This window comes from Kockovaella imperatae, assembly GCF_002102565.1.
Source record: "Kockovaella imperatae strain NRRL Y-17943 chromosome Unknown BD324scaffold_3, whole genome shotgun sequence".
Lineage (NCBI taxonomy): Eukaryota > Fungi > Basidiomycota > Tremellomycetes > Tremellales > Cuniculitremaceae > Kockovaella > Kockovaella imperatae.
In genome coordinates this window covers 54,809-78,572 of record NW_019028943.1, presented here as the reverse complement: position 1 = coordinate 78,572, position 23,764 = coordinate 54,809, and the positions used below count along the sequence as shown (strand labels likewise).

At 52.5% G+C, this 23,764-nt stretch overlaps 10 protein-coding genes across 10 annotated transcripts; 5 read left to right on the top strand and 5 right to left on the bottom strand.

Annotated features, from left to right (window-relative positions):
- Positions 1–884: 884 nt before the first annotated feature.
- BD324DRAFT_292692 (hypothetical protein) lies at positions 885–1,885 on the bottom strand. Its single transcript, XM_022012398.1, has 6 exons — positions 1,679–1,885; positions 1,549–1,625; positions 1,370–1,497; positions 1,218–1,330; positions 1,016–1,165; positions 885–964 (listed from the first exon to the last, which is right to left on the bottom strand). Exons 1-6 carry the CDS (start codon positions 1,733–1,735, stop codon positions 941–943), a joined length of 549 nt encoding a protein of 182 aa, XP_021872696.1. The 5' UTR covers positions 1,736–1,885; the 3' UTR covers positions 885–940.
- Positions 1,886–2,631: 746 nt separating this feature from the next.
- On the top strand, positions 2,632–4,239 carry BD324DRAFT_292682 (hypothetical protein). The gene has a single exon (XM_022012397.1). The coding sequence runs from the start codon at positions 2,842–2,844 to the stop codon at positions 4,120–4,122; it is 1,281 nt and encodes a 426-aa protein (XP_021872695.1). The 5' UTR covers positions 2,632–2,841; the 3' UTR covers positions 4,123–4,239.
- Positions 4,240–5,077: 838 nt separating this feature from the next.
- Positions 5,078–5,688, top strand: BD324DRAFT_576636 (hypothetical protein; the record flags this gene model as incomplete). Its single annotated transcript, XM_022013201.1, has 2 exons — positions 5,078–5,134; positions 5,179–5,688. Coding segments are annotated over 2 exons (567 nt in total), but the record flags the coding sequence as incomplete, so codon positions are not given.
- Positions 5,689–6,188: 500 nt separating this feature from the next.
- Positions 6,189–7,605, bottom strand: BD324DRAFT_617484 (hypothetical protein). The gene is made up of 3 exons (XM_022014924.1): positions 7,543–7,605; positions 7,448–7,489; positions 6,189–7,399 (listed from the first exon to the last, which is right to left on the bottom strand). Exons 1-3 carry the CDS (start codon positions 7,573–7,575, stop codon positions 6,254–6,256), a joined length of 1,221 nt encoding a protein of 406 aa, XP_021872693.1. The 5' UTR covers positions 7,576–7,605; the 3' UTR covers positions 6,189–6,253.
- Positions 7,606–7,767: 162 nt separating this feature from the next.
- BD324DRAFT_576790 (putative rRNA (adenine-N6,N6-)-dimethyltransferase) lies at positions 7,768–9,007 on the top strand (the record flags this gene model as incomplete). Its single annotated transcript, XM_022013213.1, has 6 exons — positions 7,768–7,949; positions 8,002–8,014; positions 8,067–8,309; positions 8,362–8,757; positions 8,817–8,923; positions 8,974–9,007. The coding sequence occupies 6 exons, from the start codon at positions 7,768–7,770 to the stop codon at positions 9,005–9,007; spliced, it is 975 nt and encodes a 324-aa protein (XP_021872692.1).
- Positions 9,008–9,553: 546 nt separating this feature from the next.
- BD324DRAFT_648941 (hypothetical protein) lies at positions 9,554–10,905 on the top strand (the record flags this gene model as incomplete). Its single annotated transcript, XM_022017909.1, has 4 exons — positions 9,554–9,610; positions 9,696–9,791; positions 9,845–10,273; positions 10,321–10,905. 4 exons carry the CDS (start codon positions 9,554–9,556, stop codon positions 10,903–10,905), a joined length of 1,167 nt encoding a protein of 388 aa, XP_021872691.1.
- Positions 10,906–11,136: 231 nt separating this feature from the next.
- BD324DRAFT_576808 (NADP-dependent oxidoreductase domain-containing protein) lies at positions 11,137–12,455 on the bottom strand (the record flags this gene model as incomplete). The annotated part of the gene is made up of 6 exons (XM_022013216.1): positions 11,137–11,459; positions 11,514–11,660; positions 11,717–11,912; positions 11,972–12,154; positions 12,223–12,336; positions 12,420–12,455. The coding sequence occupies 6 exons, from the start codon at positions 12,453–12,455 to the stop codon at positions 11,137–11,139; spliced, it is 999 nt and encodes a 332-aa protein (XP_021872690.1).
- Positions 12,456–12,815: 360 nt separating this feature from the next.
- Positions 12,816–14,678, bottom strand: BD324DRAFT_641203 (serine hydroxymethyltransferase; the record flags this gene model as incomplete). Its single annotated transcript, XM_022017406.1, has 9 exons — positions 12,816–12,851; positions 12,903–13,097; positions 13,148–13,227; positions 13,281–13,536; positions 13,587–14,103; positions 14,151–14,260; positions 14,318–14,416; positions 14,475–14,582; positions 14,646–14,678. The coding sequence occupies 9 exons, from the start codon at positions 14,676–14,678 to the stop codon at positions 12,816–12,818; spliced, it is 1,434 nt and encodes a 477-aa protein (XP_021872689.1).
- Positions 14,679–15,398: 720 nt separating this feature from the next.
- On the top strand, positions 15,399–19,302 carry BD324DRAFT_617466 (putative DNA topoisomerase type I). Its single transcript, XM_022014923.1, has 18 exons — positions 15,399–15,647; positions 15,711–15,833; positions 15,880–15,963; positions 16,019–16,197; positions 16,243–16,415; positions 16,464–16,728; positions 16,775–16,856; positions 16,907–17,043; positions 17,084–17,304; positions 17,355–17,546; positions 17,588–17,766; positions 17,806–17,931; positions 17,971–18,304; positions 18,344–18,495; positions 18,534–18,626; positions 18,680–18,789; positions 18,840–19,162; positions 19,208–19,302. Exons 1-18 carry the CDS (start codon positions 15,567–15,569, stop codon positions 19,261–19,263), a joined length of 2,910 nt encoding a protein of 969 aa, XP_021872688.1. The 5' UTR covers positions 15,399–15,566; the 3' UTR covers positions 19,264–19,302.
- BD324DRAFT_617465 (ketopantoate hydroxymethyltransferase-domain-containing protein) lies at positions 19,303–23,733 on the bottom strand. The gene is made up of 6 exons (XM_022014922.1): positions 23,199–23,733; positions 22,841–23,117; positions 22,502–22,788; positions 22,390–22,454; positions 20,412–22,347; positions 19,303–20,365 (listed from the first exon to the last, which is right to left on the bottom strand). Exons 1-6 carry the CDS (start codon positions 23,617–23,619, stop codon positions 19,395–19,397), a joined length of 3,957 nt encoding a protein of 1,318 aa, XP_021872687.1. The 5' UTR covers positions 23,620–23,733; the 3' UTR covers positions 19,303–19,394.
- Positions 23,734–23,764: the final 31 nt, after the last annotated feature.

Sequence of the window (23,764 nt, the reverse complement as noted above, 5' to 3'; positions counted from 1 at the left end):
CTTCAAACGTATTGGCAGACGCCTGTACAACAAGGCGGGCCCAACTTTGACGCCCTCTCAAGCACGCTGTATAAACTCATAAGTTTCTTCGGACCCAACAATGTCACACTCATGAATATGCGGCAGAATCAATGGGCCCCGACTGGTGTCAATCATCAACAGGGCCTCAACAAAAGACATCTTTTGGTCATCTTGTACATACTCGGTCCAATGATGAACTCTCGGCCGAGTTTGGATTATGAAAAGGATCTCAAGACGGTAGCCACCATGTCGTTCCTCGACTTGACCTGCTTCATCCCTCTCGCCAAGCGTACCGGTGATCCGAGCAAGTACGATTTTTTCCCCATACGCGACTTTGCCGGCCTATCCGCCATTACAATCCCTTTCACCAGCCACGAAGCAGAGCCAAGAGCAGCTGCAGGCGATCCATCAACTATACAGCTGATCACAAGCCAACATCGCGGCCTCTTGCCGAGTTTCACCAAGCGCACCATAAGAGTCGCAGGGGAACAGTTTGAGACAAAATTGAACTTGTACGTCACCGTCCATGACCATAGGCAGCTGGATCAACTCAGGGCGGAGACGGCTCAGTTCTTAGTGGCATACGCGAGGGAGCAGCAATCAAGGACACCAGGGAATGCGTCCACGCCAGCTGCGATCAGACTCGGCGCGATGCAGAACACGAAGCGCTGGGCTGTAGAGATCTTCCAACAAGTCGCCACTGTCAATGCTAAAACGGAAGCTGCTCACATGCGAATCGGAGGGATGATAAGGGGGGATCCACTGATCAACCAGCTGGATGTGGATGCCATTTTGGCCAGTATCTGAGAGCGGATGCGGCGCACGGTAAGCGAGAGCAAGGTGTGATATGGAGATCTTGCATGCGATGGTGTGAATATATGGTAGGACAATGCATTGATGCGGTGGTGGGCGAAAATTTTTACAACAGGTCAAAGTCATCCAGCTAATAAGATGAGTCAGTACATTTCGACAAGTGTCACTCAACACGACTCACCTCGTCATTATACTTCATAATCGTCCTCTTTCTAGCACTCGTGTCCACCCAAGTGACAAAGTCCTCCATGTGTCTTGTGATGAGCATGGCTGGGTCCGTCACCGGCTGAGTACCAACGCGGACATGGCCTTGTTCAATGGTCCGCACAGCCTAGCGGGACATGATGAGCCTGATGCCAGCCAAGACGTTTGGCAAAACTCACATCAGATACAGTCTCAGCCATCTTTAGTCTGGCCACAGTCACCGCTAATCTCCGTCTGGCTATCGAAGAAACCGTGACCTTGTTTTCGATGTCCGAAGGTTTCGAGCCGACATCTAGGCGGATCAGCTCCAGTTCAGCTCCCAGTAGCGCACCCAGAATCCCCATGTCGTATAGTTTGTTCAGCATTTCCGACTCTTTCTGCTGTCGATACGGGTCTTCAGCGGGTAGCAAGGATAGTCGATGTATCAGCGAACGAAGAGAGCCACAGAGCTTGTTGTATCTACGAAAGGTCAGAAGACCGATCGCGTGACCCGGGTCTTGTGAGACTCACTTATGATAGTCCTCTCGGTCTTGGATGTGATACTTTCTCATCACTTTGACTTCTCTCTGAGAAGCATCTTGCTTCCACTGCAGACCCGTATCAATGCAATCGCGGTGGCAACAGATCGATTCCAACTCACATTCAAAAAGTCGACTTTTTTCAGCAGCTTTTGCTCATGATGCTTGAGTTTACGCATCTTGATGGATGATCTGAGCCGTCCAAGAGCTCCCTAATCAGGCTTGGAGTCCCTCAGTCGTGCTTGTCAAAGTGTATGGGTGGCCGTCAAGATGGATTATGGGCTCTGTATAGAGAAGATGGAAGCAGAATAATACTGCTGCCTGCAAATTTCATAACGCCGATTTAAGTCGCAGAATCTCCCGTTCAATCCTGGTCGTCGAAGCTATCCCTCGACGTCTCTTCATCCAACCTCTTCTCCCGTGTCTGCAAGTCTTGGTAACGTCTAGACTCCGGTAGACCGTGCACACGATATCCTTCTCGGCTACATCAGCGGACCACCTTCCAGGCGTCTACCGTCACCTAAATCAACGCTAGACGTGTCATCCCGCCGAGCTCGGATCCGTCACTGACAAAGCCTTTTGGAACCATTGCCGGCTCATCGACGAAGTTCGCTTGCAACACACCACTAGCTATCAACAAGTGACTGGGAAGAGCATTAGCCTTGGACTTTGCTTTCCAAGTTCGCAGTGGGGATAGGAGAAGGGATTTTGTTGGGAGCGAGCGTGTAGAGAGGGGCAAGAGAATAGGGTGAGGCAGAATCGTCCGGCCTTGAGCAATTTTCGCTGGCGTTCAATGAGCTTATACGCTCGATAGATCCTGGGGCATCTCTCGTCCGATAGAGTACCGAAATCTCGCCCTTCAGCATCCCACAACCCTGAAGAAAGGCCTGGTCAGGATAATTATCTATTCCGACTGTCCCCGTTCAGAAGATCTTGATCAACCAATTGCGTGAGTCGGGTTTGGAGTCCGCTGCCTTCGCCTTCAGAGGTTCCCTCCATTGAGTCTACGACTCTCGGCGGTGTTCTTCTCTCGAGAACCTCCGTCTCGCCTCGTTCACCCCTTTGATATGCTCCTGCAATACCTCAGCTTTTGTGGGACATTGGACATCCTTTTACATCGTCACTCCTTTTCCCTGGCTTTCTCCGCTGTCCCAATATCACGGCGCAACGCTGTGATGGGATACTCACGCCGTTGTTGCCATAAGAATCGCATTGCCGTTATTGTCTCCGCCACCTCTTCCCCGCACTGCTTCCTGTCCTCATTGCCAGCTGGCTCTCGCTTACCATGATTGCCGTGCAGCACGCTTCACTTTCCCCTTCCGCCTTTCCTAGACTCCTCCCGACCCCTTCCCACCCTCTCATGATGTCTAATCCAACGTCGAATCAGGTAGCGCATACTTCAGTGTTCAGCGCTCTTGGCTCGTATGCCGACCGCATCAAGGACAATGCGAGCAAGTCTGCACCTCAATCTGGCGAGCCAGCTATCAGCGAACCCGCAGCGCCATCCGGAGCTACCTCTTCGTCTTCTAGTCCCGCGACAACTTCCACTCCGACCAAGTCCGCCGCTCAACAGTCTCGGCCCAGTGCGCCGTCAAAGCAACCGACTTCCAATGACCATGAAGATGATGGGGCTTGGGAAACTGTGCAGAATACTAGGCATCGCGCACGGACGGAGGATAAAAAGCAAGCAGGCAGCGATTCCAGGAACTGGCGAGAGCGAACCACGTCAAAAGAGCAATCTGTTGAGGATGAGAATCGCTCAAAATCGGGCCACAAATCTGCCAAAGAGACGCATCCCAAGGGTGCTCTGTTGACAGTAGAGAAATCTCCTCAACCTGGAACGCAGCCAACAGCGACCACCTCGACATCGGCTATAGGCTCAAAGTCCGTCTGGGGATCTCTCGGGGTTCAGTCTGGCTCCTCCAGCCGAGCCCGAACAAGTACACCACCCGCTCAGACGCAATCTCAGTCCACCAGCTCGCAGAACGCCACCACCCCTTCCTCACCGTCTCTGAACGGTACAACTATCACCAACAATTCGGCTTCTCCTGACCTGTCTGCAGAGACATCTTCCACCACCACAATACCAGATTCCGCCACGATCGTCGATCACTCTGGCCTGGAAGGCAAAGTCCCCGCGGCCGAATCCAAACAGCCTGTTGTTCCCGCTGTTAATCCTTGGGAAGAGCGGAAGAAGAAGTTGGGCACTGCAGCAAGTCCGATGAACGTAGCGTCTGCGTCTAAAAGCTCGACTCTGAGTGGTCGCATATTGCAATTTGGGTCTGTATCGCCACCGCCAACCCCCAACGTCAAAAGCTTACCGAACGGTCATACCGAGGCGATTGAAGGCGCGCTCGCTGCAAGCAGGACGGAAAAGAGGCCTACCGCGGGCACATCTGCGGACACGCCAGCTGGCATCAACGCTTCGTTGTGGCCAGATGTTGGACAAGCCGCAGAAGTATCTCGGGCGGCCGAAGAGAAAAAGGACAAGAGCAAGGAACGAAAAGATAGCGAAACGAGCACTGCAGTGGAAGATCCACCAGCAGTTGGAAGTGGGTTAGAGTGATTGCTGAATATCCGGTGGCTGACCCGATCCATAGAGAAAACAAAGTGGAAAGCGATCCCAGCTGACGAGCTTCAAGCATACGCAGATGAGGCTGCTGAGAATCAGCGGCGTCAGGCTGCATCGAAGAAGAAGGTGGCCAAGGCTGAATCCTCGACATCTCCCTCCAAGGCGAAAGCACGGAAAACGTCTGTAGAAGGACGGAAGGCACGATCCGACTCCATAAGGCTGCCACCCATGCCGACGACTACATCAAAAGAGGCTGCCACACCAGGTTTCAGACCCGTTTTTGGTACTGCAACGCCCGACATCTCAGCTACCAACGACGAGGCCACAACCTCCATGAGCGCCCCTCTTTCACGACAGACCAGTCGTCAATCAGCGAACCATCCTCAACGCTTATCTCGAACCCAAGCACCTTCCCCTACTGCTCATGGGCTCAATCTCGACAGCGCGTCAATGCGTCTTGGCGCGGGACCTTTTGGTCGAGGAAGCAATTCCATCACGGCGGCGACCCCTATGGCTCAATTTCCCGCCGCTGGATCCAGTCAGTACACCAGACCGCCCAGAAGTCGAGAAGCAAGACAATCATTTTCAGGTCAGACGAATCGGGGCATGCGTGGAGGTTTCCGATCTTCCTCTGCGCATCGCGCGCCCAGAGGATTTGCTTCTCCGCCAGGAGCTTTCAAAGGTCTTCCCGCGGACAACCTGTACGCAAGGGGGTACGGAATGGGTTATGGCTTCGTGCCGCAGCCTATGGGGCCCATCACGTATGGTGCCAATGCGTCATTTGATGCTTGGAGTGCACAATACTCACGGCTTGCGCCTGCTAGGGGTGGTATGCCACCTCCTCCCATGCCTCAAACGATCGTTATGGGTCTTGACCCGCTGAGAGTGTATGTGCTGGGTCAGGTAAGTCATTCTTAGGCGTAAGTAGACCAGTACTGACATCGTCTAGGTTGAATACTACTTCAGCATGCAGAATTTGGCCATGGACTTTTTCCTCCGACAACAAGTAAGCGATTTCGCTGTCTATGAGTGGAGCTGACTTGCCCGCAGATGGATTCTGAAGGCTGGATCGACATTCCCGTCATTGCGTCATTCAACCGAGTCAAAAATCTGACAACCGACGTGGGGTTGGTCAAGGAAGTCATGCAGCTATCAACACTACTGGAGGTCCGAGAGGACAAGGTCAGATTGGCTTACGGCGAATCCAAGCGCTGGGTCCTCCCAGAAGCGAAGCCGTCAGTATTCCCCGCCGACCCGCCAAGCGACCCGATGGTTTTGTCGCCTCACTCAGATGCAGCGACAGCGGAATTGGTCAACTCGATCTCGGGTCTCGGCATCGATGCGATGCCTGGTTCGGGCACTATGAATGGCGCTGCTGTTGGGTCGGTCCCAAAGATGGCATCCGGGGAGGTCGAGCATGCCTTAATGAAGAATGCTTCCACCAGTTCAGCTACGAGCGTTTTGAATGGTGAAGAAGGCGGAATCAAGACCGACACGGAGACACCAGGGACAAGCATGAGTGGGGACAGAGTGGAGGAGCTTGCGGACGAAAAGGAATAGAAGAGTCTGGCGGGTTGGCGGGATGGCAGCGTATAGCTTGCATCAGCCGGCTGGGCTCAAGAGAATGGCGATGACTGACATTGTCTGCTGGCGCCTTTATCTTTCATTACGACGAGGAGCTACACACGAACAAATTGCGAAGACGACGACTAGCAAATACATCTCTCACATCCCGCACTATTTTGCACCCAAACCGATTCCTCCTGCCCCGGTATCAGGACACGTTACTTTCATCATCAATTATCACCCGCATCAAGAGGACTTTCTTGTTGGTCTTGCTCTGCGGCACACTTCACCCAATTTTCGTTTTCGTTTTTCATGTCATATATTGAAGAGAGACAGGGAGAGATCCGGTTTGCTCAAATGCCCCTCGTCCCAACGATAGAGCGCGAAAACAGCAAACCGTGACATATGATCTCATATCTGTACGATCAGACTCTGCATTGGCGTCCTGGGGATGCAAGTGGTATATAGCAAATCCAACCATGCAACATTGTGTAATAATACGGGTATGATTCATTTATCTGTCAAGCCATGCCGAGCGGCCCACGCTATGATTACAGACTCAGTCCATCATGGCTTGAATCTCACAGGTCCGACACCCTTTCGATCGATCTCCGCCCCATGTTGGTTGTAGTTGCAGCTCGGTCTCTTTTAGCCACGATGCCACCGCGTCTGCCTTCCACTGACCAATCCATGTTTCTTGCGCGAGATACTGACTCATTGTGATGAACGCGAGCTTCTTGTCCCAGAGATTCTGTGAAGCAACTGACTCCAAGCCCTTTCCTTGTGCAATTTCAAAAAACGCATCAGACAGCCTTTGTTGCATCTCGTCTTGCTGCGCTTCACGTACCCAGTCGAGGTCGCGGGGCACATTCACCGATCCAGCGTTGACGATGACCAATTTGCCGTCGCCACAGATTTCGTGTGCCAGCATAGCCAGATCGTTCACAAAGTCCGGAAACCAAGTTGCATGGAGACGGATCGGACCTCGACTCCTACAATGTTCGTCACACTCGTACTGCGTCCAAGGCTCGTTGGGATGTAAAGTGTGGAAGATGACGATGATGTTGGCAAAGTAGAGAGATGCATTGTACATCTCACGTTGCCATCTCGTCCGCCATCCCGGCAACCCTCTGATATCCTCCATAGGCTTCCAAGGAGGGCGGAGTTTTATCAGCAGGGTCCCTTTGGGTTTGAGCCTCGAATGTGGGTCGGGCCATAGTCTCGGAAAATTGTCCCAGAGTGAACGGTTATCCAGAACGATCGTCCAACCAGCCTTTGACAGTCTTTCTATACATTTCGAATGATCCCTCGAACACGGGTCGCGGCTGATGACTGAGGTTTTGAAGTCGAAATCAAGTATCAGTGTACCCTTGGAGGGATGTATGGTGTTGTCGCATAGGTAGGCCAGAAATCGGCAGAATCGATCGCCAAATGGAGCTCCCAGCTGGACGGTCTCTACGTGACGCAGAAATGTCTTGGACTGGAGTATTACTGGAAGTTTCGATGGACCAGGTACTTCAAACGGGTTGAATGGACGCCTGGGCTCAGCAGGCAAGATCAACCATCGATAGAGTATCTTGCCGACGATAGGGCAAATCGTCTTGTCGAGGATCAAGCATCTGAAGAGGACAGATTTTGACAGTGGGTCATTGCCTATGATTTGGAAGACTCGTATAAGGACATCGTATGGAAGCCTAGGAGATGGCTAGGAGGGGAGTTTAGGCAGATCGCAACGTAGCTCGTGTTCACTGACCCGCTTAGAACCGGAGGGAGATTGCGAAGGATCTGAAAGGGACTGCTGAAGATCAGCATTTGGGTCAGTAGGGGGACAGCGAAGCTCCCCCTTACCTTGACGGCCTTTCCCTTGCCCTTGCCGTTCATGTCAATTACAGTTGAATCGACAATTACAGTTGAATGGACGATTACATTTGAGTTGAATGGGCCCTACTCGATATGCCGAGACCTCCGTTCAAGCGGAGTTGACGTGGCAAATAAATTTTGAAAATCTGAGACGATCCTCGAGCTCCTCAATCTCTTCGGATACTTGCTTCAGCCAGCTACTTGCACGACATTATGCCCAAGGCAACTTCTCAGACTTTCACTACGAGGCCGCATAATGCTGCTGTACGTCCTGGTCAGCTCAAAAAGAATGGAGAGAGCTCGACGGGGTCATCAGGGAGCGGAGCGAGGAATCACTTGTTCGACACTGAAAGGTTCGGACAACACATCCTGACGAATCCAGCGGTCGCTCAGGGGTGAGTGGTCGCCAGGTTGTTATGATCAGGTCAGAGCTGATCTGTGTCGCAGTATTGTGGACAAGGTGAGAAATAGGGATCTGACGCCGGCTGCTGGAGACGAGACTGACCGGATAGGCCAACTTGAAACCCACCGATGTCGTCTTGGAGGTCGGTCCAGGTACTGGAAACCTGACAGTCCGAATCTTGCAAGCCAGTCGGAAAGTTGTGGCCGTAGAGATGGATCCTCGAATGGCGGCAGAAGTCCAAAAACGAGTCTTAGGGAAACCCGAGCAGAAGAAGCTGGAGATCATCCTTGGTGATTTCGTCAAAGCAGATCTGCCGTACTTTGACGTTTGCATCAGCAATACACCGTATCAGGTAGGTTTGCTCTCTTCAGATATAATCAGCGCCCACTGACATTTCTCAACAGATCTCATCGCCTTTGGTTTTCAAGCTCCTCTCCCATCGACCCGTCATTCGTACGGCTGTTCTCATGTTCCAGCGAGAATTCGCTCTGCGTCTGGTCGCTACTCCCGGTTCGAAAATGTGGTGCAGATTAGCAGCCAACGTCCAGCTTTACGCAAAAGTCGAGCATATAATGAAAGTTGGAAAAGGCAATTTCAGACCCCCACCTCAAGTCGAGTCTTCTGTCGTCAGACTCAGTCCTCGAGACCCCCCACCGCAAATCCGGTTCGAGGAATTTGATGGACTGAACCGGATCATCTTTAGTCGGATGAACAAGCATGTCAGGGCTTGCTTCGGTGCAAAGGGCGTGAAGGAGATGTTGGAAAAGAATTACAGGACTTGGTGTGCAGAGAATGGCAAGGTGAGGCTGGGCAGACCAGACAACGGCGGCAGACACGCTGACCAGACGGTGTCTCCCAGATAATTGAAGATGACTTTGACATCAAGGAAAAGGTCGAACAGATTCTGGTTGACTCCACTTTTGCGGATTCTCGAGCCGCCAAGATGGATGTTAATGACTTGTTGAAGTGAGAAGATGCCCTCGACGACTTGGCGGCGCTAATTGCCTCCATCACAGATTACTGGCGGCTTTTAACGTTGAGGGAATGTGAGTAATGCAGCCAGGCCCAGCGGCATCGCTTACTAGTCCCAGCCATTTCGCCTAATATTGAGGAAATTCAAGCCAGATCGCTTTGCTCTAGCCATCCACGGCCCTCCAACGTCCTTTGATCCCCTTGTGTCATCTCGCGTCCTGGTGTACTGGTCACGAATTAAGATGGCTAGCCGTGCACGAAGAGACTCCCGCCACAGATGGACAATTGAGGACGAGGGTCGGCCGCTCCAGAATGCGATTCCGCGATGGAGGCAAGGCATTTTCAGATAGTACCGGTCAAGCGTTGTCCTAACAACGGATAGACAATTGGTTGTCGAGACTGTCATCTTGTAAGATCTACTGGACAGTCTTGCATGCATGCATGACTGCTTGTGATTGCCTCCCGAGGAAGCTAAAATATGCGCCACACTCAGGTTTACGTCAACCGTTTCAGGATCCAACCGAAATGCAAGTCATTCTCTCCTGTCATCCTCACCTTTCACAGTCCCTTCCCGAACGGCTCTCTGGCGGACTCTCAAGGCCAGCAGTAGGTCCCAAGGCCAAGATGGGAGAAGATGAATCGCCTCGCAAGAAGAAGAAAGCCCGTCTGCATGTACGCGGAGTGAGTCGAGAGAGGATCCTGGATCCAGCTTCTCTCCATCCGGACCTGTCATGTCTTGAGGGGGTGATAACTCACGCTTCTGCAGGAGCTTTCTTCCGGAACATCAAAATCCTCAAAGCCTGAGCCCAAGCCAGTTCGAGGAGAAATCGAGGCTCAATTGGTGAAACGATCTGTGCCAAACGTCAGTCACAATTCCCCATCAGAATCATAGCCTCGCTTAGCTTTATTACCCAGCGACCTCGATTTCCTCCCGAGATATTGGAACGTTTGATCCTCTCGCTCGATCCTGAAACTGACAAGCGAGCTCTATCTCGCTGTCTTCGAGTATCAAAGCTCATGTTCGACCTCGCTGCTCCTCTGTTATACCGCCAGATCGTTGCCCACCCCTGCCTCGATCCTTCGCGAAATCCGCTTTGCCCGCTACCGAAAGGCGTCAAGAGGTCCGACCCGACCGTTCCCATCCTCGATGAAAAATATCAGAGATGCTCGCTTCTACGCATGGTGCAGAGGATCACCGTTCCATACAATCACGTTCATGTTTTTGGCGGGATCCTCAGGGAATTGGCAGAGAATGGAGGTCTTCGAGTCGTGGTGCAGGACTTCGACAGGCAAGGGGTGGAAGCCACAGCCCTTGCGACACCTCAAAAACCTCAGCAGGGCTCGGTGGGGGGGGGGGGGGGGGGAAGTCCCAGATCACCATTGTCTGGCAGGGGTGGGCACTCTCGCGTTCCAAACCTCATCAGGCTGCGTCCATTATCGCTCTCACCAGGCGTGAAGAACAGCCTCAGATCATTATCAAGTTTGATTCGAGGACCCTGGACAGACTGCACAACGCCTTGTTCCTCGATCCCTTGCTCGGGGTTTCCAGAAATCGGGTCACGTTGATATATTGGTCGCCACAACCGGGCCAGGGCGCCGGCCCATGTGCGTTTGGACTATCGGCAGACTCATACTCTTGGAGGCTGCTCACTGTGGCGACCTCATCCCAATTAGACCTGACCGTCGTGAATGCCGTCTCCATCGTCAAGGCAATCGATAGCCGCTCGACTTCAGATCCTGTCACTACTTATGAGAAAATGGTCAAGATGACAGAGAAGTCATTTGAATTATTCAAGAAGTATGTGAAACCACAGGAACGATCAGCCGATTCATCTGAAACCCCACCTGGAAAGGTCCGATTCCTCACCATGGACCAATATATCGAACAGGAGGATTGGCGGTTGGCTTTCACAGAGCGAGAGATGGAGCCTTGGTTGGAGGCCAAGAAGGCAGTAGTCAAGGTCGAGAGGGATTGAGGTTTGACGGCAAATGACACAGTGCGAAGAGTACGGGTCGTCCGTTGGCAGGAGAGAAGGCGAAGGGAAAGGCTCCGAGCAAATAGCCAGTATCGTGTACTTTAAAAACACTTTTTCGATCCGCCTTCGCAGGCAGATTATCAGCTAGACGCACATTCGATACACGGTCGCAATCGACACGTACGTGTACAAGTCACTTTCCATACATTGCTTGAGACTCCACCGGCTAATCTACTGATGACCTCGAACAGGAACAGGCAAGTAAGGCTCATTGATCTCCTTGATCTCTTCCTCAGTCAATTTGAGACTCATCCCCTTGATGAGCTCGTCGAGTCTCTCATTACCCCTTATGCCAACGATAGGTGCTGTCACCCAAGGCGAAGAGCAAGACCAAGCAACAGCCACTTCAGCCATGGTGACCCCTCGCTTCTTGGCGATCTCCTCGACTTTATCGACGATTACCTTATCAGCGGGCTGGGCGCCTGCCCCTCTGCTGTCTTTGTACCCTTTACCTCGTTCCGTCGATGCAATGTCCTTGAAAGGTCGGCAGAGGACTACCTCACGGGTTAGTTTGAGTTGTTGTCTTAACCTGGAAGCGGTGAACTCACTTCCTGCTGCGACGGGTGACCAAGGGATAGAGCCTACGCCGTAGTGCTTGATGCAAGGCATCATTTCTCGTTCTTCCTCTCTGTAAAGGGCGCTGTGCTGGTTCTGCATCGAAATGAAGGGAGTCAAACGGTTGTTGAGGGCATAGGCTTGAAGGAGAAAAGGTCAGGTTCTGGATTGAGCATGACGCAGGAAGATCACTGACTTTGCATGAGCTGAAATTGCCAAGCCCAGCAACTTGACATTCCAATGTACCGGACCCAACCTTGTTGGACGACCCAATGGAGAGCTTCCATGGTTTCTTCGATAGGGGTCTCGCTGTCAAATCGGTGACATTGGAGAAGGTCGATGTAGTCCAGTCCTAATCGTACAAGGGATCCCTTGACAGACGCAATGATTCGCTGAAAGTGCAAAGGTCAGAGTCTGATCAATGACTGGAACATTGGTCCTTGCTACAGACCTTGCGGTTCAATCCGCGATGATTGTTCAATCCTGCAGGTCCTCGAGCTTCTGCATTGCCATCGGGGTTGTAGGTCTTCGTGAGAATCACGACGCTCTCTCGAGGAATATTGTGCTGCTTGAGAAACTTTCCAAGGATGACCTCGCTTTCACCAGCAGAGTATGCATTCGCAGTGTCGAAAGTCTGCACGGAAGTGTCAGGGAGCGAGGGGCAAGCTGCACGAATAGTGTCGGCGCGAGGACGCAACTCACATTGATACCTTGGTCATAGGCATATTTCAGCTGCTTGACACCTTCGTCATGGTCCGAAATCATCCAGTCTGCACCCGAACCGTACTGGGCACAACCAAGTATCAATTTGGAGACCTAGAGCGAACGCAATGGATGTCAGCTTGACGGGATCTGGAAGAGGTGAACGCCACAGACAGTCACGGAAACTTGGAACATACCTTGAGTCCTGACTTGCCGAGATTGACATATTCCATCTTATGGCTTGGCTGAGCTGACATGGTTGAGAGATGTTGCAATTTATGCTGATGTACCAGTGAGAAGGGAAAGAAAGCTCTCAAATGGCTACGAATGCACACTCTTTATAGATCCTCTTGCCCGCAAGGCCGAATTCCCCGGTGGGTGGGGGTGGTGGAGGTCAAAGTGGAGCTCGAAGAAATCAGATGAATGACATGTCAAAAATAAGACAGAATACAAAAGTGTGAGATGATATCAATTGATGTCGGTCCATGATGAGATGGACGATGAATGCGTTTCTTTAAATGGTTCCGGAATGTGTTTTCTCTCTAAAGGCAAAAAGGTCGCAATACTGCGTCTAAAGAAGGGGTCTCTGCCATTTAGAGGTCGACACCAGCTGGTCGCTTGATGACGGACTAAAGCGGAGCATCAGCCCGGGCCACACAAGTTGGATGGTGAGTACTTACAGTGTCAGGGACACCAGGGAGAGGGAACCCGGTAGCGAACTTCATGACGTCCTTCTTGAGCTCGGCGATGAGTTTGGGGGCTTCACCATTGCCAGATTCGTACGCCGTTACGAAGTCCTTCAGGAGTTTGGATCCAGCCTCTTTCTGGGTGGTGAGGGAGATCTGGACGACTCGGTGCAGGAACTCGGCGACTTGCTGGAGGGGATGTGAGCTAGAAGAAGCGGCTTGAGATGATCGTGACTCACCTCGACATCCTTCTCAACCATAGATCGGGAGGTAAGGGCAGAAGCACCGATGCGAACACCACCTGGAACCTGAGCGGATTCTACAACAGATCAGCGACGAAGCGGATGGCGAGACACATATATCACAACTCACTGTCACCAGCAACAGCGTTTTTGTTGAGTGTGATGTGGGCGGCGTCACAAATCTTCTCAACCTTGGATCCGGTCAAGCCGAGAGGACGGAGATCCCAGAGTACCAAGTGGTTCTCAGTACCATCGGTTTGCAGGCGGTAGCCGTGCTTGAAGAGAACGGCAGCCATCGCAGCGGCATTGGCTCGGACCTGCTTGGCATAAGCCTTGAAAGCAGGGTCGGCAGCTTGCTTGAGAGCGACGGCGATACCGGCAATGGTCTAGGACGAGTCAGTGGGGGACACCTCGGATGCGTCAAGCGATGACTCACGTTGTTGTGGGGACCACCCTGGCAAGCGGGGAAGACGGAAGCGTTGATTCTGGCCTCAATGTCGGCCTCCTTGTCCTTTCGGAAGAAGATAAGACCGGCTCGAGGACCTCGCAAGGTCTTGTGTGTGGTGGTAGTGACGACGTCACAGACCTCGAAAGGAGAGTTTTGCTCGGCGGCAGCGACGAGACCAGAGATATGAGCCATGTCCATCATGAGGTAGGCGCCTTGAGCATCAGCAATGGCTCTGAGTCGAGCGTAGTCCCAGTCCCGAGGGTAGGCAGAGGCACCGCAGATGACGAGTCTGGGCTTGAAGAGATTGGCATTGGTTTCCAATCGGTCGTAGTCGATGAGACCGGTCTTGGTGTCAACCTGATAAGGGAAGGATTGGAAGTAGATGGAGGAAGCGGTGATCTTCTTCTTGGCAGTGTAGTAACCGTGAGTCAAGTGTCCACCGTCGGGGAGACCAAGACCCATGATTCTGTCTTGGGGCTGGATGAGAGCGGTGAAGGCGGCGAAGCTAGACGGCGTCAGATTAAAAGCACATGAGATGATGAGGCAGCTCACTTGGCAGTGGAACCGGCGTAGGGCTGAACGTTGACACCCCAGATCTTGGGGTCAAGGTTGAAAGCCTTGAGAGCTCGGTCTCGACAGAGGTTCTCGAGAATGTCAATGTGCTAGAGGGGAGTCATTTCAGTGGAATTGCTTGGCACCAGTCAAATCATGCTACACACCTCGTTACCACCGTAGTATCGGGCACCTGGAAGACCTTCAGAGTATTTGTTCGTCAAGATGGATCCGTTGGCTTCCATGACGGCCAGAGAGGTCAAGTTCTGATGGACCACGATCAGCCATCTGCTTGGAGTTGACTCAGGAGCTGCTCTCGCTCACCTCGGAGGCGATGAGCTCGAGACCAGAGAACTGTCGCCAAGTCTCATCTTCGATGATCTTGTTGACTTCGGGGTCAGCCTCTGCCAGCGAAGTGTACAAGCAGGCGTTCTAGCAAAGAAAGCATCAGCAAAGGATCCAGCAGCAACGTGGCATTGGGTTGAAAACACGCACGAAATCTTTGGGGACGGGGACTGTGGAAGACATTCTTTTCGATTGAATGGCAGCGTTGACCAGTGTGGATGATCGAGTGGTGATGGAAGAGGTGTTGGTGGTGAGTGTCCTCAAGCTACGCAAGACCTGCATGTAGATGTTCTTGGTGAAAGAGGATTATAGAAAGAGGGGGGTAGCAGGTGCTTCAACTTTTTTTCTTTCTCTCCAAATTTCTCCTCTGGACGTGCCTGGGGGGAGGGGCGGAAGCAAAAATGGTAGGCGATGGGCCGTGGCTGATAGAGGATGAGTTGTAGTAGTTGTAGTAGTAGTTGCTGCTGAGAGAGTTATAGTCCGAGGTAGGAATGAAGTTGGGCAAAGAGAGAGTTCTACCCAAATAGCTGTTGACCTATGTATCATGTCCCATTCCCCGTGTCCGCATGAAAAAAGGGAGTCCTCACTACTTCTGAAGCGCCAGCGGCTGCCCGTTGTTGGAAATAGCTGGCAGGAAATTCCAATGATGAGGTCTGCTCAAATCGTATAAGGGCATATATTTCCACAGCTAGCTTGAGATGGAGAATGAGGCGTCAGACTGCAGACAGAAACATAGACATTTCTTGCTAAAGTGAGAGCGGGCAGGCAGGTATGCATAGTCACACACACACACACACCCTTGAGCCCGCCACAAGCGACTGAATCTGCTACAAGATTCACCACCCACGTGACTTGGCGACTGACTTTTTGTTTGGTTCCGGTCCACCTCATCTTCTCTCAACCAATTCAATTCACCTTCACTCCTGGTTCAGCGGTAGCAGGTAGTCAGCAACTGCGCGAGAAGACGTGAAAAGATCAGTTCACCAAAGCTGCTCCTCCACAGCCATTATACATCTCCTCCGACACCTGAGTCGCGCGTCGACGCAGGTGCATTGGGAATGTCGACGCGGAATGAAGGTCCTCTGCGTCGCTGAAAAGCCGAGCATAGCGAAGGCTATCACCGGTATTCTGTCCAGCGGTTCATCTCAGAGTGTAGGTTGAGAGTGATCAGCCAGGATAGGCTTCTCAGAGCCATGCTGACCCCCCTCCCTCCAGCGGAATACTGCCAACAAGTATATCAAAAACTATGACTTTTCATACCGATTCCCACCACCCCTTGGAGGGCCGGGCGATGCGGATTTTACCGTAACATCAGTCCTTGGGCATCTGACATCAAGTGTGAGCCTGTCTGAGGACTAACTTACGGCTAGCTGACCACCACCAGGACTTTGACGACGATCATCGCAAGTGGAACGCTTGTGATCCATTCGACCTCTTCGATGCTCAGGTGCAGACCTTCGTCTCGGCGGTGGGCGACACTGTACCTGAATCCTGGAAAACGTCTGACACACCTCCTACCTCAGGACTTGAAAAGCGTCGAACGAAATCTTCAGCAGGAGGCTAGAAATGCCAACCTGCTGATGATCTGGACGGATTGCGACAGAGAAGGTGAACATATTGGATCGGAAGTAGCGGCCGTATGTCGACGTGTCAACCGTAATCTGGTTGTCAAACGTGCTAGATTCAGTGCAATCATACCTGCGTCAGTCTATTCTGCAGTCCGTGACATCCGCTGACGATTTGCAAGCCAAATCCACCAAGCATGTCGCACAGCGAATGACCTCGATATGCGTCAGGCGAATGCCGTTGAAGCGAGGATCAATCTTGATCTCAAAATTGGAGCCGCTTTCACCCGCTTGACTACCATGGGCTTGCAACATCGTATACCGGGGATCGAGGAAAAGCAGGTCATCAGCTACGGTGAGCTTACTCACATGTCCATTTCGTTAGGAAGATGACACGCATCAGGGCCATGCCAGTTCCCGACACTCGGCTTCGTCGTAGATCAATACAATCGCGTTCAGAGCTTCGTCCCTGAGCCATTCTGGTACATATACGTTGCTATTGAGAGGGAGAACGATGTCGATGAGGGAGGAGACTCTCAGACGGTTGAATTCAAGTGGCGTCGGAATCACCTTTTTGGATTCGAAGAAGCCTTGGTACTGTATGAGCTATGCGTAACAGAACCCACCGCGAAAGTCCTCAAGGTAGAGACAAAACCAGCCACCAAGTGGTGAGTTGTGTGGAGTGTATGTCGAACCGAGGTCTGAATCCCAAAGGAAACCCTTGCCGTTAACTACGGTTGAGCTTCAGCAGTCCGGATCCCGTCTGCTTCATATGGCGCCGAAAAAAGTACTCGACGTGAGCACAAGGATATCGTTCCAGAGCCTCAGGCTGAAGCACGACTTCAGATTGCCGAAAAGCTGTATCAAAAAGGTTGCTTGAGCTATCCACGAACAGAGACCGATCAATATGACAAGGACTTTGACTTCAATTCGCTCATCCAAAAGCAGACGTTTGACAATGACTGGGGTGCTTTTGCCAAAGGGTATGGCCATTCACGCTGCTAGTACTGACATGCTCTGAAGATTATTAGATGGCGAGTTTCAGCGACCTCGAAATGGCAAGAAGAACGACAAAGCCCATCCTCCTATTCATCCGACAGCCCATAATAATGCACTGGATGCAGATGAGAGGCGGGTGTTCGAGCTCGTTACCCGGCGATTCCTCGCCTCCTGTCATCGAAATGCGGAGGGTAAAACAACATCTGTTGAAATCGATATCAATGGGGAAGAGTTCTCGACGAGCGGTGAGAATCCCTCTGCTATCATCATACCCTTCCATGCTGATCGCACACAGGTCTCATTGTCACACAGCGAAATTATCTCAACGTCTACCCTTACGACAAGTGGAACTCCAGCGCTCTGCCCGATTTTGACGAAGGTGAAGAATTCGTTCCGTCTGTCTGCGAATTGCGAGATGGGCAGACGTCCAAACCGAACCTTCTCACCGAAGCGGACTTGGTCGGTCTGATGGACAAAAACGGGATTGGTGGGCTCAGGCAGACCTTCTCATGACTCACTCCGCGGCAGGAACGGACGCTACGATCGCCGAACACATTGCCAAGATCATTGATCGACAGTACGTGCTAGAGAAGCAAGAACAAAAGGTGAAGTATTTGCTGCCTTCGTTGTTGGGCATCGGCCTCGTCGAAGGATTCAATCGAGTCGGGCTTGATCGATCGCTAAGCAAGCCTCAATTGCGTGCAGAGGTGAGTCGGAAAGCTGGCTCCGAATACTGACAAAAGAAGACGGAATATTCTATGGGTCGTATCTGCGAAGGCGTACTGCGAAAAGAAGAGGTCCTGGAGACTACTATCGAGCAGTACAAAGAAGTTTACATGACAGTTAAGAGAGAATTTGACACTGTGATGACGGTCAGTGATCCCAATTTGCATGAGCTCACGTTCGTTCAGATTGTCAATGACTACATGAATGGACAGGGAGAAGTTCAGGACGCCCTTCGGACAGCTGTAACAAGAGGTCGAGGACGCGCTCGTGGGACGACAAGAGGCGTTGGCCGTGGCGGCCGAGGAGGCAGAGGGGGCGGGGCGACCGGAAGGACAGCTCGTGATGACTCGGTCGACGACGATGCGGATGACAGCGAGAATGGGGGAGGGGGAGCACCGAGGGGGGGCGCTCGTGGTCGTGCTTCGGCCAGTCGGGGGACGCGAGCGGTAGTTTCAACTCGCGGTCGAGGCGCAGCGCGCCGGGTTGAGGCAGCTGCTCCCAGGAGACCTCGAATTGACGGTGAGTCTCCCTTAACGAGGACCCGCTGATCGGTCCAAGATTCCACTGACAACGGCGTTGACATGCCAACTTGCGAATGCGATGTTCCAGCTGTTCAGCGAACAGTCATGAGAGACGATTCTGCGCACAAAGGCCGGACATTCTGGACATGCGCCAAGCCGATGGGAGATAGTGGAAAGTGTGGATTTTTTGTGGGTCCAATTCACCGGCGCTATGGCTTATACCTCAGGCTTGGACGGATGAAGAAGTCAACGCAAGAGCCGGGCCTAGTCGCGGCCGCACATCTCCGGCTCCGCCTCCATCGAAACGACTGAGAACAATGGCAAGTAGCGGGTGTGGGCCTGAAATTTGCATATGGCTGACGAGTTGTCACAGGGACCAAGCACTCGTGATAATCATGATGAGGTCCTGCGCTGTGACTGCGGCTTGGAAGCTGTCTCACGGACCACGACAAAGGAAGGCCCGAATCAAGGCAGAACGTTCTGGTGGGTTGGCTTTGACGTGAACACTTCAGCTCGAGTTTGACTCGACCTAGGACCTGTCCAAACAATCCGAAAGCACGATGTAAATACTTTCAATGGGAGGACGAACTGGAGGGGACCGCTGATAGCGGTCCCGGACGTGGCTCAAATCAGAACAGAGGAGGATCCTCAAGCGGCGCTGGAGGCGGTGCCAGTCAAGGACAATGCTTCAATTGTGGACAGGAGGGCCACTGGTCCAATGTGTGTCCCAACGGTGGTGGCGCTAGTAGTGGGGCGGGTCGCAGCAGCAAGCATTCTTATAAATCTCGCACAGGAACCAAGAGTGGATCTCGTAAAGCCAACACATCTGGTGGCGGAGGTAGCAGCAGCAAAGATGGTGAGTTTTGGCCAACGATGCGTCGAGACTAATGTATTGTCTGAGCCTGCTACAAGTGTGGCCAGCCTGGACATTGGGCCAGTCAGTGTCCAGGGGCTTAGTAGACGGTGCCTAGCCCGGTACCCAGTAAGCAAGCATATATGCATTTGAAGCTTCATGATGGGTGAGAGTGATGATGCAGATTACCACTACAGGATACAACAAATCTTGTGATACATTGGCTGTACAACTCTCACGCTCCGTCTTCTGTGTCTCTCGTCTTCCCACTTGCAGTGTCGCCCTGTATCGCCTTTGTTTCGTTGACGCCTTCCATGCTTGCCAAGAACGCATCCCACGCGTCCTTTTTCATTCCATAAGTTTCCTCACCCGTCTCTGGGAAACTTCGGTCTTGAACATGTCGAACGTACTCCCCGATCGCACGTCGTGATTCCTGTCCCACAGACCCAAATTGCCTCACAAACTTGGGTTGAGGGAATGCACCGCCTTCACTTCCGTTTAGGTCTGACGAGTCAGGCGCGTAAACGCCAAGGACATCCGTAATGACTAGAACTTGACCGCTCGTCCCTGATCCAGCGCCGATTCCGATTGTCGGGATTGAGAGACGTTCAGTGATGTAGGTAGCGAGAGGATGAGGAATGGCTTCGAGGAGGATCATCGTGGCTCCCGCCCTTTCCATCGCCAAAGCTTGTTCGAAAACCTCTTTTGCGGATTCTACAGTGCGACCTTGAACAAGGTATCCTGATGTAGAAGTCGCTCGTTGTGGTCTGAGACCCAAATGAGGCATCACCGGTATCCCATAGCTTGATAAACGTTCGACTAGCGGGATGATTTCGGGACCACCTTCAATCTTGACTCCGTCTATGCCTCCTTCTTTGATCATCCGAAGGACACTCTCCATTCCCTTCTCGACAGAGCTCTCAAACGCGCCAAACGGTACATCGGCAATGACGAAAGGGGTCTTTGCGCCTCGCGTCACGGCTCGACAGTGGTGTATCATCTCGTCCAAGGTGAGACTATGAGTCTCGTGGTGACCGAGAGCTACTTGGGATAATGAGTCGCCAACGAGAGTGACATCGACTCCGCAGGACTCGGACAAGAGTGCTGTAGGATAATCGTAGGCCGTCAAGACGGTGATAGGAGTGTTGGTGGATCGGAGACGATCGAGTTCAGCAATGGTGACCTTGCGACGAGGCAATCTCGCTCCTGAGTCTCCTGTCAACTTAAGAATTAAGGATATTCTTCCACTCACCATTAACGCTTGTCGTCTCTCTCGGCCGAACACTCATGTAGCGTTTCTGCGAGAACGACGTGGCCGGCTGCAAGCCAACTCGGGAAGAAGCGAATGAGCTAAACTTTCGTCGTCCCGTCGGAGGCGATGTCGACCTTCGAGCAGGCTTTTTGGAGCTCGGAGACGACGCCCCGTTACCCTCCATCTCCAACCGAAGGCCCTCTAACATTTGAGCCTTGACGCGATCCAACATTTGTCTCTCTTCCTCGGGAATCCCGCTGAGAACACGCTGCTGGGCTCCAACGACGCTCCAGGACTCATTGGATCGTGGAGAGCGCTGTGAAGGACCAGGGGAGTCGCTGGACACCTCTGTCCGATCGTTCCACCGATCTTGATCGGCTAACCAAGGCGGTAATTCAGCGTCTCCAGATCCATCTGAATGTAAATCCTCCGTCCATGACTTGAACTCGGTCTTGACTGGACCGCCTTCACTTTGCACCTGATACACCTCGTTCGCCTTGTTCTGACTGCCGCTCAAGCTCCGCATTATCGCCTCCGCCAGCGCTGGGTCAATCCCATCCAGGTCACCGAGGAGCTCTGTGTCGAGGGGGATGCCAGTCGGTCTCTTCCCTTGCATTTGGTCCCTGATCGCTTTCTCCTTTCTCATCCGGGACGGCTTGTCTTTGCGCGTTCGCGGTACAGCGTCCGGCGTTGGAGCGAAAGCGCTGTTGTCTATAGGGTCGAAATCGGCAAGATTCAGCACATTTTCCGGCTTTCCCCGACGCTTGTCCTTGTCTCGCTTCTTGAGCAGCTCCACTAGCTCCTTGTCGGATTGGATCGATTTCGGGTTGGACTTCTTAGGTTTGGGGGTGGCGGCTACATCGACCGCTTCGCTGGATACTGTTTCGACCCAGTCTGGCGATCCGAAATGGTTTGGTCCATCTCCGACCGGTTCACTGCTCATGCCAGCACTCAAAATCTCCTCAAAGAGAGCGCCACTGTCCTCTCCCTGGGCGTGATCGACAGGCGACAGCTTCTTGATACCACGCTCTCGGATCACAGCTTTAGCCTTGGGCTTGTGAGGGAAGAGATCGCCCCAAGTTGCTTTCCTGGCATCGTGATATCCTTGCTTTGAGTGAGATTTGGCAATGGTGATACGTTGGATCTTCCCTATGAGAACAAGCTCAGCATAACCCCACATCGCCCACAACTCACCATTCGCATCACACGTGTCCATGATGACGTGACCACTGCGCTTGATGGGTGGAGCCACCAATCTCGGCCAGTGAAACGCGTCGGCCTGCAGATGTCGAGTCCGATTCTCAACGTCCCCAGACAAATCGCTGATTCGATCAAGAGCGGGAAGACCAGGCTCGTCCCATTCCCTCTGCACCGCATTGCCGGCAGCGTCGACGTCGGCCTCGGCTTGAGAGACGACCTTGTACAGCTCAGACCCCTCCTCGTCCGGAATGATCCTCCCCGAATCGTTGCTATGTAGCTGCATAGCCCTGTGTCTCAAGCGGTCTTTAGCCACACCTCCAAAATAGCCGGCTGGAGCTGATGTAGAGGAGCGATCTGATCTTCGAGCCATGGGATCGCGAGTGATGACCAGGTAAGAATACTGCTTTTGCTCCTCGCCCCGTTTATGATTCTTGGTCCGCCTGAGAAAGTGAGGAGTCTGGAGTTTCTGGGAAAAGCTACAGATTTCTCTTGTCCCTTGGAGTGGACATACGCCATCGTGAGGACAAGGTGCGAACAACGTTAAAGGTGATTCGGCGGTAGACCGTTGCCTGAACCAGTCTCGAGCTTCAGATATGGACTGCCATGATTCTGGAGTAGCATGGTCGACAACGACGATCCACGGCGCCTCCGTCGCCAGGAGCGCTTTGTAATGACGATCGCGTTCATTAGGCCGGAGTGTCGACAGGATAAAGGTGGACATGGTTAACGTGGGTTTCTACGACAGTGTCAGGTGAATGGCGATTTTTGGGCGACTCACACTGGTGTTCTCTGTACTCTCATAGCGCGGAGTCCATGAAACGTCCACCGGCACATTGGATCGGTCTGAAATCATTGAGTGTCCGTTCTCGGTTAGGCTTTACCGAACTCACCGCCCAGCATCTTCTTCATGATCTGTATATCCTGCAGCGTATCATGCACCATCTGATACCTCAGCTTAGGAGCGGAAAGCGTTTTGACGTTCTCATGATTCGCGATCGACAGATCCTCTTGATCCATCGAATTCTGTTCATCGAAAGCATCCTGCTCTGATGCGGCTTTCGCGAGCCTTTGCTGTACATGTTCACGCGAACTTATCGGTGATTCGTCTTCGTCTTCTTCCAATACCCATGATGACCGGGAGGAAGAGGGCAAAGCCTCCATGACGTCCAGAGCGGCCCTGTAAAGCACCATCAACAAGGTCTCTCGCCTGGCTCTGGTCTCCCACTCACCAGAGACCAGGTCCTAATCCACCTGTGAACTCTACGACACTCGGTATCTCTTTTGATGGATCCCTCTCGGGATCCAAATCCCAGTCAACATTGCGCCTTGTCATTTCCTCCAAAACGTTCCTGACTGCTGCATATTCTCCAGGTAAAAACGCAGCTGCCTTGGCCATTGGCATTTCGTCTTCGGGTATTGAGCTCCTGGTCTTCCGACGAATGTGACTGGTATAAGGTTTGGATACCATTTCACGGTAGTGATTTCTGACCTTGAAGCCATCGGCACCTATAGAAGATCAGCTCTGTGCTTTGCTCTCATTGTATAGACAACGACGGCCAACAAAAGAGCCTGCGAGCACTGACTCACTGTTCAACATTAGCTGAATACCTCGTTCCATTTCTCGCGGAAGCGCCACTGCCCCAATCCTCTTGGACCCCATGACGGCCGCAGGACTCCTTCGCTCCTCACGGCTGTCCTCGTAATCATCGCTCTCGTAAGCCGATCGAGAATTGGATCGAGGGTATCCGAGCTGATCAATATCTTTCAACAGCTTGTCCGTGTAGCTCTCATCGACTGTCCCAAGCTCAGGCTTCGACGCGACAGGCGTCTGATGAAAGCTCCTGCTATTTGAGGACTCTGATGAGGTGGAGACGAATGTCTTGGTTGTATTGAAAGGCCGTGTAGCTTGGTTGAGCACGGCACCGGCGTGACGATTCAATCGCCGAATGCCGGTGTTCGACAGTGACGAAGGTTGCCGAAGCACTCTAGCGGGGCGGGGGAGGGGCATGATGTCTGTGACTTATCTCAAGAACTACGCTTGAGATGGTCGAGCTCTAGTTCTATGCTTCTAGGTCGAGTCAACCGACCAAAGATGCAAGATTCAGCAGGTTGGAGATAATGTCAAAACACAAAACTCGTGAAGAGTGAATTCT